The 19,903-nt window shown below is 31.2% G+C and overlaps 1 protein-coding gene across 5 annotated transcripts in view; it reads right to left on the bottom strand.

Annotated features, from left to right (window-relative positions):
- LOC108753025 (band 3 anion exchange protein) overlaps window positions 1-16,419 on the bottom strand; it is a 39,613-nt gene extending 23,194 nt beyond the window's left edge. For 2 of the 5 annotated variants that reach the window (XM_018494335.1, XM_018494330.1), the window contains exons 1-2: window positions 16,121-16,419; window positions 5,025-5,220 (exon numbers count right to left, since the gene is read on the bottom strand). In XM_018494335.1, the coding sequence (XP_018349837.1) occupies window positions 5,025-5,087 (63 nt within the window). In that variant the 5' untranslated portion in view covers window positions 5,088-5,220; window positions 16,121-16,419. Of the gene's footprint in view, window positions 1-5,024; window positions 5,221-5,410; window positions 5,523-5,865; window positions 6,072-8,180; window positions 8,280-16,120 lie in introns of those variants that run through there. The other 3 variants (XM_018494331.1, XM_018494332.1, XM_018494333.1) reach the window with 3 other exon arrangements.
- Window positions 16,420-19,903: the final 3,484 nt, after the last annotated feature.

Here is a 19,903-nt window from a genome sequence, read left to right on the forward strand (position 1 = left end):
TGCAATAACAAGAACGACAATTACATAATCCGTATTCATATATATGAATCTTTTTTTTCTTATCCTATCAATTGCAATACCACAAGTGGCAGTTTCAGGATTGTTAACTAAAAACAAATTCTGATATAAACGTGCCATAAGATGCTTTGATGAGTTACACTTAGCTACATAGTTTAGTTGTTCTCTTTATAAAAGAAATTTATAAATGAGACTTGATACAATTGTTGTGTAATCAATTGAATGATCTGTCGCACCGGTCGAAAAGAAATGGGATCGCATCTTATAGTTATATATAATATATTATTACGGAAAGTCATATCCCTACCTTCGGGATTGTTGCAAACATGAGAGGAATTTCTTTTATGGATATTTTATGCGCTCCAACGTAAACGGGTTACTTGTACACTGACAATGTTAGCAACGATCGAGCTATATGATTGCGAGGATACGATTGACACCGCTCTTGATAATCGAATTTGCGGCTTCCGACCTTGCGTAAGCGCTTGAATGGCACGTCGGCAAATGTTAATGTTTTAATCATCTATATGTGCAACATGAATTAAGAGATTGTTACTGTGCAAGAAGTACCAAGTGAAGCAAATCCAAGTGAAGCAAATTTCTGAAGTTCTTCCGTTAACCCATTTTTAAATAGTTAATAGCTAAAAAAAAAAGATAGAGTACAGAGCACACATCGAATCAAATTTCAGCGTATCGTCCAATTTGCGTTTCTATTAGGCGACTTCCTGCTCCGTAGGAGCAAAAAGGAGGTGACACTTTGCTGTTCGATCGCTCAATCCAGGTCAGTGGGACGAAACTAATCGCGGCCTTTCACGAATCGAAAAAGCAGTATCGTTCAAGAACTTGCCGAGATGTCATTAGAGACAAATTTTGATAACGTTTTACAAAAAAGGAACCATAGATCTGCGATTGATAAAGATAATATTGGGAAGCAACGCGTTACAAGAATAGCATTTAATTATTCTGATCACTAATTGACCAATTCAACACGAAATTTATAGTAATTATGATTAATCGCAACATAGTTAAACATAACGTTTTCTTCTTTTGAAATTTACTCTTAAACGCACGTTTTCTATGCACACACACCCACCCATATGTTGTACAAAGTAACGATAAAAGAAATGATTATTTTCATTACTGTTATTACTCCAAAAAAGTAATTGTGTTATTATTAACATTACAAATAAGAAACATAACGTTTTCATTAGCGTTACAATTATTTTTTTCAGTAGTAAATTGGAAACGACATTATATTTCCTTATTGATACATATGAATTTTGAAAGAAGAAAATGTTATGTTTGACTATGTTGCGATTAGCCACAACCATCGTAACCACTATAGATCTCGTGTTGAATTGATCAATTGATGTCTAGAATAATAGAATGCCATTCTATAAAAAAGGAGCTATCAAAATTCACTGAAAAAATAACGGAAATTGTAACAACTCTTTACTTTTTGAATAATGGTAACAATAAGTTACTTTTCAAATCAGTAATGATAATGAGTTATTTTTATAAAATAAGTTTACCAACTCTAGATAAAGATCAAGAATTCACCACTAATTAGATCCTGATATACGACTATTAACGATGATCGCATTCGAAGGAATAAGTACATCTGGAATCAGTTCGAGCTTACGCAACCGTATACATCGCGGTTATGGTGGTCGCGCGTCATGTTGACGACATTCGATCGGTCTTGGTCGTTAATACGGAATTTACAGCTCTCCAGTATTATAAAGAATAGTAATCAAGTGTACACACACACACACACACACACACACATATATACATACAGGGTGTCTGATAATTGTTCTGATGGAGCGGACTAAACTAAGACGGAAAGTCCTCTATCATTTTTCAATTTTCGCAATAATTAACAAGATATTAATTACTAAAAATTGCCGAAAATTGATCTTCAATAATTTTTTCTCAAATACTATCAACTTTACAGGAAAACTATAAGAGATGAAAACTGTTTATTTTTTTCTCATAGAACTCTCTGAATATTTTCAGAATTTTTTATCAATTTTTTAGTACTGCATTTTCTCATTTTTATCAACAGGAGAAAATACGATATTAAAAAATTTTGAAAAAAATTCTTAGAGCTCTATGAGAAAAAAATAAACAATTTTTGTCTCTTGCAGTTTTTCTATAAAGTTAATAGTATTTGAGTAAAAAATTATTAAAGATCAATTTTCGGCAATTTTTGGCAATTAATATCTTGTTAACCATTGCAAAAATTGCAAAATGGTAGAGGACTTTCCATCTCAGTTTAGTCTGTTTTACATGTCCACGAACTCCGTCAGAATAATTATGAAACATCCTCTATAAATATTTAGCGGTTTAGCGTGTGGCAACGAGGAAGTCCCGCCGGCAACTTTCCTTCTGATGTTCCGATCGAAGTCACGTGCCGCGGCGCCGTTTCGCGTTTCCAATTTGTGTCGTGCGATCCGCGTGCGCCACACACGGTGTCAAATGGTTATTGACCCGTGACCGTCAACAATCAGGCCAATCAGTCCTGTTCGAGGTCATTTTTATCTCGCCTTTACGAAACTATGTCGGAGTCGGAAGATAACTGCGATGAAATAATGTGCAATAATTCGCACACTATTTTGCAAAGCGGATCCCTGTTCCTTCGTATGCACATACAATGTACATTTCGCATGCAAGTGCAATACGGATCATTGTAACTTATTCGAAAATTACATCTGCTTATATCCGATTTGAACAATAACACGTGTAGAAAACGCAATTAAATTTGTTTAGTTAATCTTGTCACCATGTTATACGTTTTATGTTAGAATATGATAAAACCCATATCCAGCACAGACTTCCGTGGTGGAATAGACAAGTAATCTATACCGGCGAATGCATAGTAAGTTAAAAGTAGTAAGAGGATCCGTCAAGCAATCAAGTTTTGAGCTCATTTGCAGAAATTCACATATCTTGTTTCACACTGCAAATGAGCTCAATTTCTGATTAATCGAGATCTCAGATCATGAGACGGGAACTCCGCCATTATGCACAATAAGTCACCTTGAACATTCTAAAAAACGTCCAGAAAACATATTTACATGTTCTAGGGACATTCTCAGGACATCCCTCGAATAAAGTGCTGTATGAGAAGTGAATGCATCACTTCAAAATACCGATGAAATGATCCCTATTAAATTAGTCTCTTCCAGAGCTAAATAAATTCCAACATATTTCAAAATTAGGTCTAGAAAACTACAAAGAAACATCAAAATTATTATACTATTTATCAAATATTATTAAATTATGAAAATCAATTATCTCCCCTAGTCTCTGATCTATAAAAGATAACTTATATTAAAATATTAAACTCCGCCTTATTTTTAGTGACAAAATACTCCCTCTGTTAATGTAATATTAAAATATTAAATCACCGAATTAGGTATTCGTTCGGTTTAGTAGAAATTTGAACGAAAATATCTACAGCGCGACCAGCTAACAAGAGTAAAGTTGCGTAAAAAATTAAGCGCATTTACATTTTTAGATTTAAAATATTCTATTTTTAATATATCAAGAAATATAGTATACTATACTAAATCGCAGAATTAGGTGCTCGTTCGATTTAGCAACAACTTCAAGAACTTGATCTTGAACGTCGACCTTCCTGTTTAACTTCCTGTTAAACTGAGCGAGCAATTAATTCGATGCTTTAAAATCGTAATAGTAAATACATTAAAAATAGAATATTTCAAGACTAAACACGTAAGTGTATATAATTTTTAATGCAATTTTATTCTTATGAGCTATAGTCGCGCGATGACTTTTTAGTCCAAGTTCCTGCTAAACCGAACTAATTTTGCGATTTGATATCTTAATAGAGTGCATTAAAAATAGTATTTCAAGTCTTAATTTTTTAACACAACTTTACTCTTCTATACTGATCGCGCTGTCGATATTTTTATTTGAATTTCTGCTAAATCGAAAATAAAATAAATACTTATAATTTTGCGATTTAATATTTTAATATTAGATATATATAATAATATTAACAGAGGAGTATTTTGTAAATTAAACCGAAGACCACACGGAGTTTAATATTTTAATCCAAGTTATCTCTTATAGATCAAATTGGGGGAGATAGTTAATTTTAATAATTTAATAATATTTGATAAATACTGTATTATTATATATTTAGGTGTATCTTTACAGTTTATCGAAGCACCTAATTCTGATGTACTTGTTTTTTCAATTTATATATTAGACATTCGTTTTTTATATGAAGAGGTCAACTTAAATCAGATTCCGTGAATCCGCAACGTCAATTCACAAATTCAATTTTGATCGAAATCAAAACCAAAATTTTTTGATAAATCTTACAAACACGATGATTTTCAGAAAATTGTTCGAAAATATCAAAATATGTAATTTATGTACTCTTTTAAAAATAAGATTTGATCACTGTCTTATTATTCCTTAAATTATAAGGAATTTCCTATAAAAATTATCAGGAAGTTCAGATACTAGATATGTAGTAACTTGGCGAGTAAAAAAGAATAAAGAAAGAAGAATATAGGGCTGACGTGGTTTGCAGCAATCGGCAATTGATGATAACATAGTTTTTCGAATGCTTGTCGGCGCGTTACAATTTATACAGTTTCAGTTTACTTACCTTTACGAAATTTTCTCTTAATTTCGACCAAAACCGAAGTCAAATCGAAATTCTGATTTTTCACCGAAACTGATCGAAATCGAAATCGAAATTTCGGTCAGACTCTAACAAGGGAAGTTACCCCCTTTCAAGGGAAATTACTTCCCTTGTAAGTGATGTATGCATCGCAGTAGTCGGAATATATCAATATATATCTCGATATAATATTGTTTATCGACGTATCGTTATTAAAGCATCCGATACGCTGTCATAGATACACTGGGACATATCTATACAAACCGAGACGGTTTTCTTTCGATTTATTTCCGAGGTGTTTTTCACGTTTATGCTATATATTAATTGTTCGTCAATTACTCACCGATATTCGTTTACCAAAACTAAGAAAAGAAAGTTTTCTTCTGGATCCATCGGTGTTCTCCATTCTTCACTGGGCGCGGCTGATGGTACAGCTGAAGGCTATATCTTTTTCCTAGGTGCCCGGCCGATCCTGAGTCGCGACGGCGATGTCCACATGTGAAGTAATCGTTGTGATGGCAGCTCCGTTCTGTTGATTGCTGAAATACCACATCGTCACGATTGTGATTAGTACAACAAAACAGAATTTAGCACTGATCAATTTATTAATTATATGGAAGATTACAAAATATAGACTGTAGATTTCATTTAATAAAAAAAACAAAAGTTTGTGCGGCTGCTTGAGAAAGTAAAAAATAAAATTATTTAAGAATTATGAGAATTACTAACGATAAGTTATTTAAATATGATTGTGTATGTGGACGGATTCAACGGGAGACCCTTTCGGTAGAGAAATGAAGGATTTTTAAACTGAAGAAAAACGAGAGGCAATCTCGCAAGCACTCGCGTTCGAGGACTAACGATTACGGAGTGTTCTTGAGCGGCACAGTCGCGGCTGGTGTCAAGAATGAAATATACTCCACCGCGAGTGACCGATGACTATCGGTAGTTCCAATCCCAATCTTTCATGAGTACCTTAGATATTATGACAATGTCATCTAAGTGTTAACACTTTTACATAATTAAAATATCCGTGTTTTAATTTGAATTGTTTGGAGTCATATACACTTATTAAAAATATACGTTTATACGTTTAATCGATGTTTTCTCTTAAAAACCATATTTCAAAACTGTCGTATCTTGGATAAACAATTCTGTACATATCCTTCTGTACATAAACTTACCTAGTCATTTGCACATTATAATTAATTATTTATTAATATATCACAATGCGTTGGAAATTTACACCTCGAAATGCAGTCAATGGATCTTCCTACTTGTCTTACGCGTTGCAATGTGATGATGTAACCGATACGCTCGACACTTTTCCCTCCGTTTCTTGACACGCACGTATCGGCAATCAACATAATTCAGTCTGTCGCGCCAGTTGACACGTAATTTTCATCTTTGTTTTACCGCAATTATGTAACGATGATTACATCAGCATTCAGTTAAATTAAAAATTGTTCTTTTCCCACATCCCTGATGGAAATAAATTGCTGAAATCGTTGAAATAAACTGTGAACTCAAAGAAATGAGAAATGGAGATGACTGAAATATTACTCAATCTAAAAAAAAATCTCTTTAAAAAAGAAAAAATATATGCAGTTTTCTTCACTATAATGTAGTTGACCATTTTAATCACTTTCAATCCATCAGCTATCTTATGAATCTTGCATTATAAAATACTTGGGTAATTGCATTTATTTCGTATCTGTTTTTTATTAAAAGAAATATAACATTCGATACCTTTTTTATGTACTTGGTGTATATTTTTTCTTTTTTAAAGAGATTCTTTTCAGGGATTTCACTGCTTTTTGTAAATTTTTGAAAACATAATAACATAGAATTTAAATCTTATAAAAATAAAAAGATAATAATAACTTGTATTTGATGATATATTTTAGGTTAATAATATATAAAAATAAAAAATAAAAATTAATTGCCTCCCTCGTTTCCACCTTTCTTTCTTTTTTTTTCATCTCTTGTACTGTTTCGCCTTTTCCTGCTTTTTCTTGTCTACACTTCCTCTCGCCTTTTCTCATTTTCCTCTTGCCTTCATTTCTCTCTTTTACACTTTCATGCTCCCATAAATGCCCCCCCCCATACACACACGCACGCACGCGCGCGCATAAATATTGATAATTATTACATGCGTATGTGCATTAATGTTCATTTATATTGCTAATTTTAATGTAATATTAAGAAGAATAAAAACATTGTTTGCAGCTTGTGTGGTGGACAAAATGTTTTAAATGTATAGACCTGTTCTTTTTAGTTAAACTTTTGCATGAGTTCATCTTTCATCCTTTTCTCTCCAGGAAGAAAGAAAAGGAAGAAAAATGAACTGATACAAAAGTTCAGCCAAAAAGAACAGGCCTTATGTGTCACATGTAAAACTGAAAAAAATCTGAAAATCTGAAATAGTCCCTTTCGGAAATCGATCTCCAGATCTTTGTGTCAGACACACCAATTTTATTCAGACTGAATCGCAATCGAAAAATACCGATGATTATATAATAAAAGTGTTTTTAGAGTTTTGATTGCGTTTCTGTGAGTAATTTTATTCTAAAGTTTGTTAATGTCAAAACTCCACATAAAGTTAGTGGTAGCGTCGCAAATTTGGCACAAACGGCACGAATATAAATATACATAATGACGGTCAAGCGGTCCGTTTTGTTTTTTATGCACTTGGCGTCGCGTCACTTGATCCTACCAAAACTGTGTACGGAATTGATTTTTCGTTTTTGAAACGTTATTACTAATAACCCTACCAAAAAAAATCACGTCACAAAATAATATAACAAAATCACGTAATTAAAACATATAAATCACATAACGGATTATTCCAAATCAGTATGTGATTTTTTGAAATTATATAATTTGAAGAGTCACACGATGATATGTTTTTTTCTCTTCTATTCCAATCATTTAATTATTTAAAATTCGATAACTATAAAATCATATAATCGATGAAAAATTATTTCTAAAGTCATGTGATTTTTCAAATTGCGTGTTTTAAAAAAATCACATACTGATTTGTAACCAGTTATATTTACTTATTTTAATTACGTTTTAGCTTGGAGGTTTTGAATGTTGCTTTTAAATGATATAATTGAACTAAATTTGACAACAAAATGTGTGCATGTATGACATGTAAAATCATACTTAAGTATATACATAACACTCTATGGCTAACAAACTTATATTAAAAGTAATTATGTCACATAAATATTTACTAAATTATTTCAATAAAACAAAATAGTATTCTATAACCCTATTTTTCCTCTACACATATTTATTGTATGCAATGTTATATATTATCATCCATTGTAACTTAAAGATTAGAAATTATTTTTTTTTATATAATAAAATATTAAAAACATTTAAATTTATTTCTTAATTCGTCAGTATTTACTAATTATGGGTTAATTTTTTTCAAACATAAGAAAAGATTGGGTTATAGAGAATTGACACATTGCGATAACACTGGCAATACCTTTCGTTTTATTTTTGCGTCTCCAATATTGTTAAATATTCCTTATTCTTCTCGTATCTTATAATATGATCCTAGGAACTTGAACGATCGGCTTTATTGTTGAACAACAGACTGCACAGACATGCGGTATGTGCGAATATATATAGATATATGGATATCTAAAGATTGTTTCACAATGACGATACTACTTTCTATTTCATATTAACTAAAAATAATCGTATTATATATAAATTTACGTAATATTTTTGTATGTATTATAATTTTTGTTATTTTATATTTCTTTCGAGTTATATATACTTAACTGTATTCACTACAGTTATTATTATTTCTTAAGTATTATGGCACGAACGCATTATTTATTTGACTTGGATATTTTGATCTATCTAAACATTTTTGCATCAAACGTATCTTTAAAAGATATACTGTTTACATTGACGATATATTCAGTTTCTTATACGACTCGGCGTGAGGACACCTTAACATCCTGTACAGCATTATAATGAGAAGATCTGGCAGATCCAACCGGTTCTCTATTTGTTACCGTTTATTTGGCAAAAAGAGTCTTTTGTATATACAACATCTGTCATGATGACATATGTCGAGTTTTCTTGTTTTTCAACTAAATACTTTTATTCTGTTCAGGTTTTATCCATGGATAAAATTTTCTCGTGGAAGCGCGCCACGCGAATCGTACGAATGACAGATTATCTTTAATAAAATAACGATTTTCCTTATTGATAATTGTTACACACAAAGTAAATTAACAATTTTCTTGTACCTTGCACTTTGCACCATCTACGTGATTTAAAAGCGATGGATATTCTGAACTTGTGACGTCCAAAACACAAATGCGCGACATTGCTGATGGACGCGTTTCGTTAAATTTTCAACAACGTTGAAACATTTATCGAGCGAATGCAAGAATAATATGTTCGAAGCAATCGATCGAATTTTCCATTAGATAAGTATGAGAAGTGTTTTACTTAGTCTAAACTCAAATGAGAAACGAAAGCATAAAGCAACAATTTTTGCTACACAAGTTTGTCATGAATTAATTTTTATTATCCAACGAATATACATAGATAGATACTATTTACATCGATCTACTTACATAATTTAAAGAGGATAATGCAAGAAAGACTTTTATAAGTTAGAAGTTTTATAAGTTAATTTTTTCTTAATCAAACAATTGATATTAGGTGGTATTATATTTTCATCGAATAGATATAGTACGATCGAATGTGCGGACATTTGACCTAGTGAGAAAAAGATAAATAATTAAATGCACGTAACATATGTAACGTTTTACGCAAACATTCAATATTTACGACCGAGTTCGGATTATTAAATTATTCGAATTATTTTATGAACTGAAATATATATGGATTCAATATTATTGCAGATATAAATTTTGAGAGATTCAGTGTTGAGAACCATTTGTGTTACATATACAGGACGAGGCAAAAGTATCAAAGCTCCTGAATATAGAAAATATAAGTTTTATAGAAAAATGTTTCAGATAAAAGTTGTAGTGTTTAAAAATATTTTATTATTAATCTTATCAATTTAATCTTGGGTGGCGCCGCTAAGATTAGGTCAAGGTCAAATGGATTTTTTTTAAATAAAAACTCCCATTTTTTATCACATATCCTTATAGGTTTTTTTTCGAAAACTTTTCAAAACATTGTAACAAAATATTTTTTAAATTAACTACAGTTTGAGTTATAAAGATTAAGAAAAAAAGTCATAGTACCGCCAGCATTGGCATTATCTAGGTGCCCAACTGCTGGTTAAAACTTTTCAAATGTTGTTCAGAATTATGACCTTGATTTATCAAAATCATAGCCTTTTTGTTGTTATTATAATGTTCATTTTTAGTGCACAAATAAAAGAAAAAGAAACAACCTTCAAAAGCCTTAATTTTGACATATGATGTCAAGATTATGACTCTGAACAACATTTGAAAAGTTTCAACTATCAGTTGTACACCATAAATAATGTTAATGCTAGAGGGACTATAATTTTCAAGTCTTATAACTCAAAAACATAATAATAATCAATGAAAAAATATTGTATTTGTATTTGTATGAAAAATGGAGATTTCCATTTAATCTTCAACATGTCTTGTTTTAGAATCTTAATTTACATGGGGTCCAAACCACCCACGGCGTTTTTGACTGGCTCAATTATCACCAAATCTCAATAGAAAAAAAATTTTTTTTTTTAGTGAAATGCTAGAATGTATAAAATCGAAATATTAAAATATAAAAAGATTTTTGATAATAATTGAAAAAGTTATGCCAAAAAATACTAAAGAACAATTTATAATAAAAGAGAAAAACACTAATCAATTTTTTTTTTTTTTTTTTTTCAAAAAATCATATCTTTATGATGAAAAAAGTTACAGATAAAAATAAGCAGTGTTTTGAAAAGAGAAAAACGTAAACTTTAAGAAAAAAATATGTCATATTAATTTATTCCATAAAAGTATAATTATTTGAGCGACTGAAGTGGGGACATTTTTATACATGCTCGAAAAAATGATACTGGAGATATATCGATTATTTTCTTCTTTAAAAAAGAAAAAAATGTGATGAAAATATTTTATATTAAATTTATTTATATTTTATATTATATTAATATATAATAATTTTAGTATTATTTACTCACAATTTTATAACTCCGAGAAAAAACAGCGATCGTTTTACTTAGACGCTTCTCTCGCAAAAATGTTTTTTTGACAATGAATATATGTTTTAATTATAAAAAGACAACACATATACATGAAGTGTTGCACATTTAATAACATGCCAACATTTGTGATACTCCTCAATTAGACATCACTTGTAAATATATTAAAAGACAGTATTGATTTTCTGCCTACAATAATAATGTCTACTAGTTATGTTCCTCGAAGAATTATCTTTTGTTTGCTGTAACTTCCTTATCTAATATATTTCTTGTAGTACATATTCTATTAAATTATAATAGAAAGTAAAACTCAAGTGGTAGTATCTTTATTATTTACTTAATCCTAATGATATATATCATTTGTATAAAAGATTTGATACCAACATTAGCACCAAGTTAAATTCTACCAAATTAAAAAGTAAAATCTAAGTGTTATCTTTTTTATTTATTTTTTCTTAACTCTAAAGATCTGTAACATTTGCATAAAAGATTTTTTTTTAAATAATTGGAGTCAAATTCAATCCCACGCTTTTTCTTCCAATCAACGTAATAATAGTTATTTAATTCTCTTTCAAAATATTATTATATGATAAAATTGCGTTACGTTACTCAATTCAAATGTGATCACAAAAAATTAAAGAAGTAACGTAAAATTAAAAATATTTAAATAGAAATAATTTAAATAGAAAAATTTTTTATCACTTGGCACTGCTAGATAAAAAAAAACAATTAAAACAATTAAAAAATAATGAATTTAATTTAAATGTTAAATTGGAAAAACAAAAAATGTTTTTTTTTCATTTTCATAACTTATTGTATTGTATTTCGGAATCTAGTAGCGCAGTGTTTTACATAAAAAATTTTTCTATTTAAATTAATTTTTTTTTATTTTATACTGTTACTTCTTCAATTCTTTGTGATAACACTTGGATAAAGCAAAATTACATGATTTTGATACAATGTTTTGAAAGAGAATTAAATAACTATGTTGATTGAAAGAAAAAGTGTGGGATTTACTTGGCGCCAGAGAGCTGTTGATATCAAATCTTATATACAAATAATATATATCATTAGAGTTAAGTAAATAAAAAATATAACTATAGATGTTATATTAAATTCGGTTAAAAGAGTGTCTTGTATACCGGATGTAAACGTAGTCATTGACTTGATAGTCTATAGTCGGCGATTCGGAAGCGATCTAAAAAAACAGTCAGTAAGATGGGATTGGTCGAAATGGATGAGTCGGTAAGAGTTTAAGGAGATCTTAAAGTGAAGCCCAAACTCCGACGAGGTCACCAGAGGTCGCTGTTTTACAGCACATCGACATATCTTTATACAGGATGGAGAATTTTAATCGCTCCAAGCGAATATCTCAGAAACTAAAAAAGATACAAGAAAAAGTTTTATGTTTTCTTAGGAGAAAGAAGATGGAAATAACGGATTTTAGATAGGGGGCACTACCAAGGTCAGGTCAACATAAATTGTTTAAATAAAACCCTCATTTTTCATTGCATATTCTTGTAGATTACCTCAAGAGCTTTCCAAAATACTATAATAAAATATTTCTTCATTATGTACATTTCGAGTTATAAGGCTTGAAAGTTACAATATCGCCGGCATTAGCATTACGCTAATAAGGTATCCGACCGACAGCTAAAACCTCTTGAATGTTGTTCAGGATCATATCCTGGATAACATTTGTTAAGATCAAGATTATTGGAAATAAGATTGTTTCTCTTATTTTCATTTTTGCATTGAAAATTTATTTTTTATGTAAGCTACAAGAATATGCAATGAAAAATGGGGGGTCCCATTTAAAAAATTCATGTTGATCTTGACCTGACCTTGGTAGTGCCTCTATCCAAAATCCATTATTTCTACCTTCTTTTTCCCCAAGGAAACCTACAACTTTCATATAAAACTTTTTCTTATATCTCTCTTAGTTTCTGAGATATTTGCCTGGGGCGATTAAAATGCCCCACCCTGTATACTACCACCACAATATCTCACGCAAACTATAATATAATACACGCAGTCGCACATTCGTGTTAATTTCCGTATAATAAATTCGCAATACAGTGTCTAAGTCTAATTCCAAGAACTCGACGTTGTTTGTTCATGTGAACCACGTGTCTGTGGATCACAATTTTATAAGTACAAATTGCAAAGTTATTATATCAAACAAATATTGTTATTAACAGCTCTAACATATTAGACTAAGAAATGGTAAAGGTCTTAATTTCAAAATTTTTTGTCGTGCTCAGCACAGACTCCACCTCATAGCACGTATTAATGTGTATACTTTAATATTGGAAAAGGATTTTCAAATCAGTAAGAAAGCTTAGGAAAAAAGTAATCGTTATACAAAAAATATTTATTATTTGTTCGGTAATAGAGACGACTTTAAGATCCCCTTAATAGTATGTCGCCAACAGCCAACTTGTAATAGCAAATTCTGTCACTGACATTATGCTAAATATGCATACTAAAAGCTGCTATACATGAAATTAGCAAAGTTAAATAAAAAAAAAAATATATAAATATTTTAAATGATTAATTATCTACTAATATATATTTGTCATGTTATTTAACAAAATATATCCCAGAGAGCACAAAGTCATCTAAAAAAATGATTAAACTGTTATGAAGATATCTTTTAGTAAAAAAATATAGTCAATAATAAGATGATTAAAAGATGACAGATGTCGTATTGCTAGTCATTTTTATAGATAGTCTTTTATCCTATTCTGTGTGATTTTTTAAATTCGAGAATTTTAACTCGCTGTGTCTCTCTGGTGACGGTGCCGCATACAGCTCAACGATATTTTGTTTACGAGCATTCTGCTATGCCCGTATCAGATTACGAATTGACGATAATGATTAACGGTTGCCTGGTTCTACTTCAACCAATCACGAAGTAGCGAGTCCATCGTAATTGGCTGAAATAGAATCAGGCAGCTGTCAATCGTAATCGTCAACCCGTAATCTGATACTCTCTTTACACAAGCCAAACACTTCTTTTACGCTCTGTTAACTTTTTTTAATGTTTAATTGCTTTATTAATTCTTGCTTTACGTTCTATTAAAAAAAAATTTAGCCTTAGAAGTGTACACAAAGCGTATTAGAATGTTCTGTAAACTCTTTGCAAAGCGTTTAGGAAACGTAGACAAAGGGTCAATGTGTAGTGATTAAGTGTATCGGCACGCTTCATGCACTCTTTGCGGAGCGTTGTGAAGCGTTTGGGAAATGTTAATGAAAAAGAAATATTTAAGAACGTGCGGGGAATGTAACAGATGTGTTCCATGCACGTTTGGCGAGAGTTCGGGAAATGTATATGAATATACATTCAAAATCACAAAGAGTCAATGGAAAGTCAATAAAGTGTTTAAGAAGCGTTAAAATTCATCATTCATACTTTGACGCTTCGACAAGCTTTAATGTTCGTCTATAATGGGCAGTAGTAATAGTGGTAATTGGCTGTAAGACATGTCAGGAGTAAGCTGGTTTTCCAGTATAACATAATAGGGCGTAAAGTAAGTCCGTAAGTGAATGGTTGAAATTCATTTTCTACGTTCTACTCTCTTGTTGCTTACGGTATATTACGGGCTATTTATTCTATGTCCTATTAGGGCCGCATACAAAATTCTGTAACAGTATGTATAAAGTGTAAACTTAAGCCGATAAACCAATCAGGATATTACTTTACATTACGTAATCTGATGGAAATAACAGTAAACTTATCCATAATCTCACAATAAGGTGAATTTCAACCGATTGAAACTCACCTTATGGATAAGTTTACTGCTATTTCTATTTCCGTTAGAGCACGTTGATCTAAAGCAGTATCCTAATAGCTCATCGGCTTAAGTTCACGTCTTAAAGTTACTGTTACAGAAATTTTGTTTGTGGTAGCCCTTATACCGGAAAATCAGCTTACTCCCGATGTATCTTACAGCCTTACCACTATTGCTACTGTTCATCATAGACGAAGCTTTAAGGCATAAGAGCCTGATGAAAATATAAGAGAGCATTTATATTGGCCGTAACTGTGTATGCCGTAATCTGTAAAATTGACCAATCACCACTCCGAGTATCCCCTTCTTACTGTCGAATAAGAGGGGAATATTTCTTAGAGGAGCCTGTGATTAGTCTATTCTTACAGGCCAATATAAACGGCCAATATAAACGCTCCCTTATATTTTCATCAGGCTCTTATGCCTAGTTCAGGCTGGACGTAGCAAGCGTCAAGCAGCGGAGCAGCAACCAATCAGCAAGGCGATATTTACAGTGGCGTAAAAGATATCGCCTTGGTGGGTTGCTGCTCTACTGCTTGGCGCTTGCTGCGTCTAATTGGATACTAAGTATGAATCATGTCGTTAATCGTGCATGAACTGTAAACAATAATGAAAAGTGGTTACTTCTCGGTTTGTGAAAATTTCTGAGGAACAAAATCGATTACTGTGGATGTACATTGCACATACTATACACTGGTGAAACTTTTAACAATAAGTTTTTACTGTAACAAAAATTGGACCATATTTTATTAATTTTTTTATATATTTAAATCTCAATCTGAATTTCAAGAAAGCGTGATATCGACTGTGCTTTAAAAGGCATAAAATTGTGTTAGAGAATTAACAATAACTGGCCAATAAATATTTATTGTCTCGCGCACATTCCAGCGAACCGAATGTTGATGCAGGGCTTGAATAATGAATATCCTGTTTGTCGATCCTTGTGCAATCAAATGTATTTTTCTCATGTAGCAAAAAAATTTCGACAATTTATTGCATAACATAAAAATCAGTATTTGATTTTGTTAACAACAGCAAACGTGTAGCATTATAGTAGCAATAAACAATAAACAGTCCGGCATAGCGTTTAAGTCACGACTGATAATTATGACGAAAAAAAAAGTGATTTTCATCCTACAATAACTTAATTATATGTATGACTTGTATTATCTTGAAAGGACATTATCAATCCCATTTTTCCATCAGTATAAAAATTCATACGTGATCAATGTTAAGAAGAAAGAACGTAAGAAACGTTCACTCGCGACAGACTTTTTATTTAATAATATTTCTTTTTCTTTCCTAATGCGAGAACGAGTTTCTTTTGGATAAGTGTAATGTAGATTGTCGTGGTTTATCGAAAATTCCGACATATAGAGCATGGTACCGATTTTTCGTTCATCCTAGTATTGTCGCGTCTGGCGAGTATGATCCATGCGCATACGATCCACGTACCTAGATTCCAAATCGATCGTTCAACGTGCACCACTCGCGTGGACAACAGCGTGGCCTATAGCGTGGTCACACGATCACCGCGATCGTGCTTAATACAGTATAACAGTTCACTCCTTGATTCTGGCTTTCGACACCCGCTTTTGCTCTTCACCTCTGCGCTCCTTCGGCGTTCTCCCGGTGCGTCAACCGGTTTTTACGACAACGAGAAAGATGGATGACACACACGGGTGTTTACGTTACAATTCACGATGAAAACAATGCACGATCATAAACGCGAGCGAGAGCAACGCCGTCGACAAACTGAATTGTCGGTCGGTACTGTCCAGACGAGCTTCCCTTGGGAAACGACGTCTATCTCACTCGCTCGTTCGCTTGCTCGTACGTTTGCCGCGCCGACTGGAGGAATGAAGAGAGATGAAAAAAGAAGGAGCGGGAATTGAATTTCTACGACTGGCCGACCAATCGCGTGAGTCGATCCGGGTCGCCTTGCAGCGAGTTTATTCGCTCGCGCGTCAGCGCCGTTTTTCATTAATGCCTCTTTTTATCAGTTCTTTCCCCTATAATATATTTTTTTTACTTTGTGAAGAGCTGGACAGCTATGTGTATAAAAAATGCTCCTACATCATATTAAACATGTTACAAGTTGATTGTCAGGTCTCACTGAAAGAAAAATCTTTATCAGGTTTCAACTCTCTATGGGTACGGTACCCAATGCTATGCTACAAACTTTGAAGCGTTTTTTAATTGGTCAATTTGTAAAATTCTTTCTCCTAATTAGTCCATCAAACGCTTCAAAGCATTTATAGCAAGACTTTGACCAGTCTATATCATACCATTTCAATAGAAGTAATCAAAAACATATTTTTTTACTATAATATTTTTATCTTTTTCTAATCTATGAAAAATTATGAAAAATGTCAGTGATATTTAATTAAGAATTATAATTAAAAATATAAATTCGGATTCTAAAAGATGAAGTTTAAAATTGCCAATGTCACCTATAAGATACTTATGCTAAAGATGGCCGGTTTTACGTACGGAAGTTCATGTGACTGTTAATATTTATGGGCCTTCTACAATAAGCCATTAGTCGTAAATCAGAAGTCAGAAGCTAAAAATTGACCACTCACAGTCGTCAATTTTTAGCTTCTGACTTTTGACTTATGACTAATGGCTTATTGTAGAAGGTCCATTAAGTTTTAAGTGATTATAAGAACTGCACCAACGAGATATTATACATTATTAAAGAACGGCCAACTCTGGGAAAATCTTCTTGACTATCAATAGATTCAGAGGGTCCGGGAATAATTGAAGAACGATGACATTATCGACATTTGATATAAAGGATATAGCAGGATAAGAAAGAGATTTCGGGTCTCGCACGTAATTCATCGCTATAGGGAGCAAAATGAACAACCAGATGAAAATATTTTGTACAAAATATTTTATTATATTTTTTCAATTTTACTTTTCTCTATTTGTAATTTATTCTTTTAATTGTATGACAATTTAAAAAAAAAAGTGAATTTGACTCTTTGCCCTTTATTTATTGTTATTTATTTTGTACAAAGTTTTATCTTAAAAAAGCCACATCATTTCGAGATATCGAAGAAATGTTTTTTCATTAGTTTCTTTCTCCGCTAAACCTAAGCGGATTTTAAAAAAAATTGTGAATATAAACAGCCAGTATTAGAAAAATTAGAGTAAAATTTTTTTTGTCATTCTTCTTTTGTCTAGTTCAAAATTCTATTTTTAAAAATTTAAGAATTTTTTAAATTGCATTTTTTATATAATTTGAATATTTGATCACTTCTAAAACAATTCTCAGCAGTCAAATCTTATCATAAATTATATTACATATAATTTTCAGATTTTTAGATTTGATAGAACACGTCGAAAATAAATTTTAATCATAAAGGAAATCTTAACAAGAATAAATTTGTATAACATTTTAAAGTAATTTTGAAGTAATTCTCCTTTTATTTAGTTATTATTTTTACATTATTGTCAAATAAAATAAGTTAAGAACAAGTAAAAAAAGTTAATTTTACATAAATAAAAAATAATATTTACCGCAAAGTTGCTCCATTGGTGCTCGATGTCTCTCCCAAAACTTCTCCTCTTCTCAGAATTAGGTTGACATCCTCTCGCACTCGCGTAAAATACTACTCGCGCACTAATTCTAATTAATTATAATTACAATTCCATTGAATGAATTTTATGAAATGTCCATTAGTCGGATAACTTCATTCTCGAAGCAGACGCGAAGAACCGATTTGTACTTTCAATTAGCTTCCCTGTCGTTGGATTTTTACTGGAAGAGAAAACGATTTTAGATACTCAGGTATCTAAAAATTTATCTAGATATATACATTAAGATATATCCGAAAATTTTTAGATACTTGAGGCAAATCGTTCTTTTCGTGTGTATCCTACGGTACTTCGACTTTTTTTTATTTAAAATACATATTTTAAATAAAATTGTTTTTAATTTACGATCAATCTCTGACTGATACGACTTATTTAAAATAATTAAGGATATAAAATATAAGTTCCGAAACTTGTTTAATCTACTAGCTGCATACACTGGGGTCTCAAAAACCCGGACAACTCCAGTACAATTTGTTAAATCGACATTTTTTCGTGTTGTTGAACTTTTTTTTTTCTTTGAACTTATATATTTCAAAGCTCCTTAATTCTATCTACTTTTACACATCATACTAATTATTTCTTAATCAATTCTCCATTAATTGAAAAAAAATTTATGAAAAAAATGTCCATTTTTACGGAAGTTATAGTAACAAATATGGATGAAGTCTCAGAGATCCAAATATGTGTATATCAAGGATAAAAAAAGTGTGTATCGCTATAGAATTAAAATATAATTAAAAAATAGGTTAGAAGAAGTTGTTAAAAATAATTAATTTTAAATAAGTGTTATTTTTTTCATTAAAAAAAATATATATTTTAAATATCTTTATTTTGTAAATACAATCGAGCTCTGTATATTATTAGTACATTGATAATTTAACTTTATATTATGTGAAATAAAGTAAAATCCAATTATTGTTTCGTCGCGGAATTAATGAAATAATATCTTATATCGATTTTCTCAGAACTCAGCAGTTTAGTTTTTACGAGGCGAGTTGTTTAATGTGATATCGTAATTATATTGTGGTATGTACACCGAAGAACATTTATTTTATAATTTCAAATATATATTTTATATCAATTACTTAATCTTCTGACAAAGGGCAAGAAGTAAGCTGTAAATTAATCAATCGATTATTTTTGTCATATTTGACTATGATTGGCCAATTTTATACGGCTTACGCTTTGCAACCTTAAGGGCTGCCGCACACAGAATTCCGTAACAGTATGCGTAAAGTGTAAACTTAAACCGATGAGCCAATCAGGATACTGCTTTAGATTATGTATCTGTCTAACGGAAATAACAGTAAACTAGTATCCATAACCTCGCAATAAGGTAAATTTTAACCGATTGAAACTCATCTTATGGAAGTTTACTGCTGTTTCTATTTCTGTTAGAGTACGTAAATGTAAAGCAGTAATCTGATTGGCTCATCAGCTTAAGTTCATATCGTAAGGTTGCTGTTAGAGAAATTTTGACTGCGGTGGCTCTAACCCCGGATCTACAATAGATTTTTAAGTCTTAAGTAGGTCCACAACCTTGCTTTATCACTTATTCTAACATTATATTATTTTAAATAACTTCTTCTAACCTATTTTTTCCTCGCATTCGATTGTAGTTGGTCAATCTTT

The sequence above is a fragment of the Trachymyrmex septentrionalis genome, unplaced genomic scaffold (assembly GCF_001594115.1).
Source record: "Trachymyrmex septentrionalis isolate Tsep2-gDNA-1 unplaced genomic scaffold, Tsep1.0 scaffold63, whole genome shotgun sequence".
Lineage (NCBI taxonomy): Eukaryota > Metazoa > Arthropoda > Insecta > Hymenoptera > Formicidae > Trachymyrmex > Trachymyrmex septentrionalis.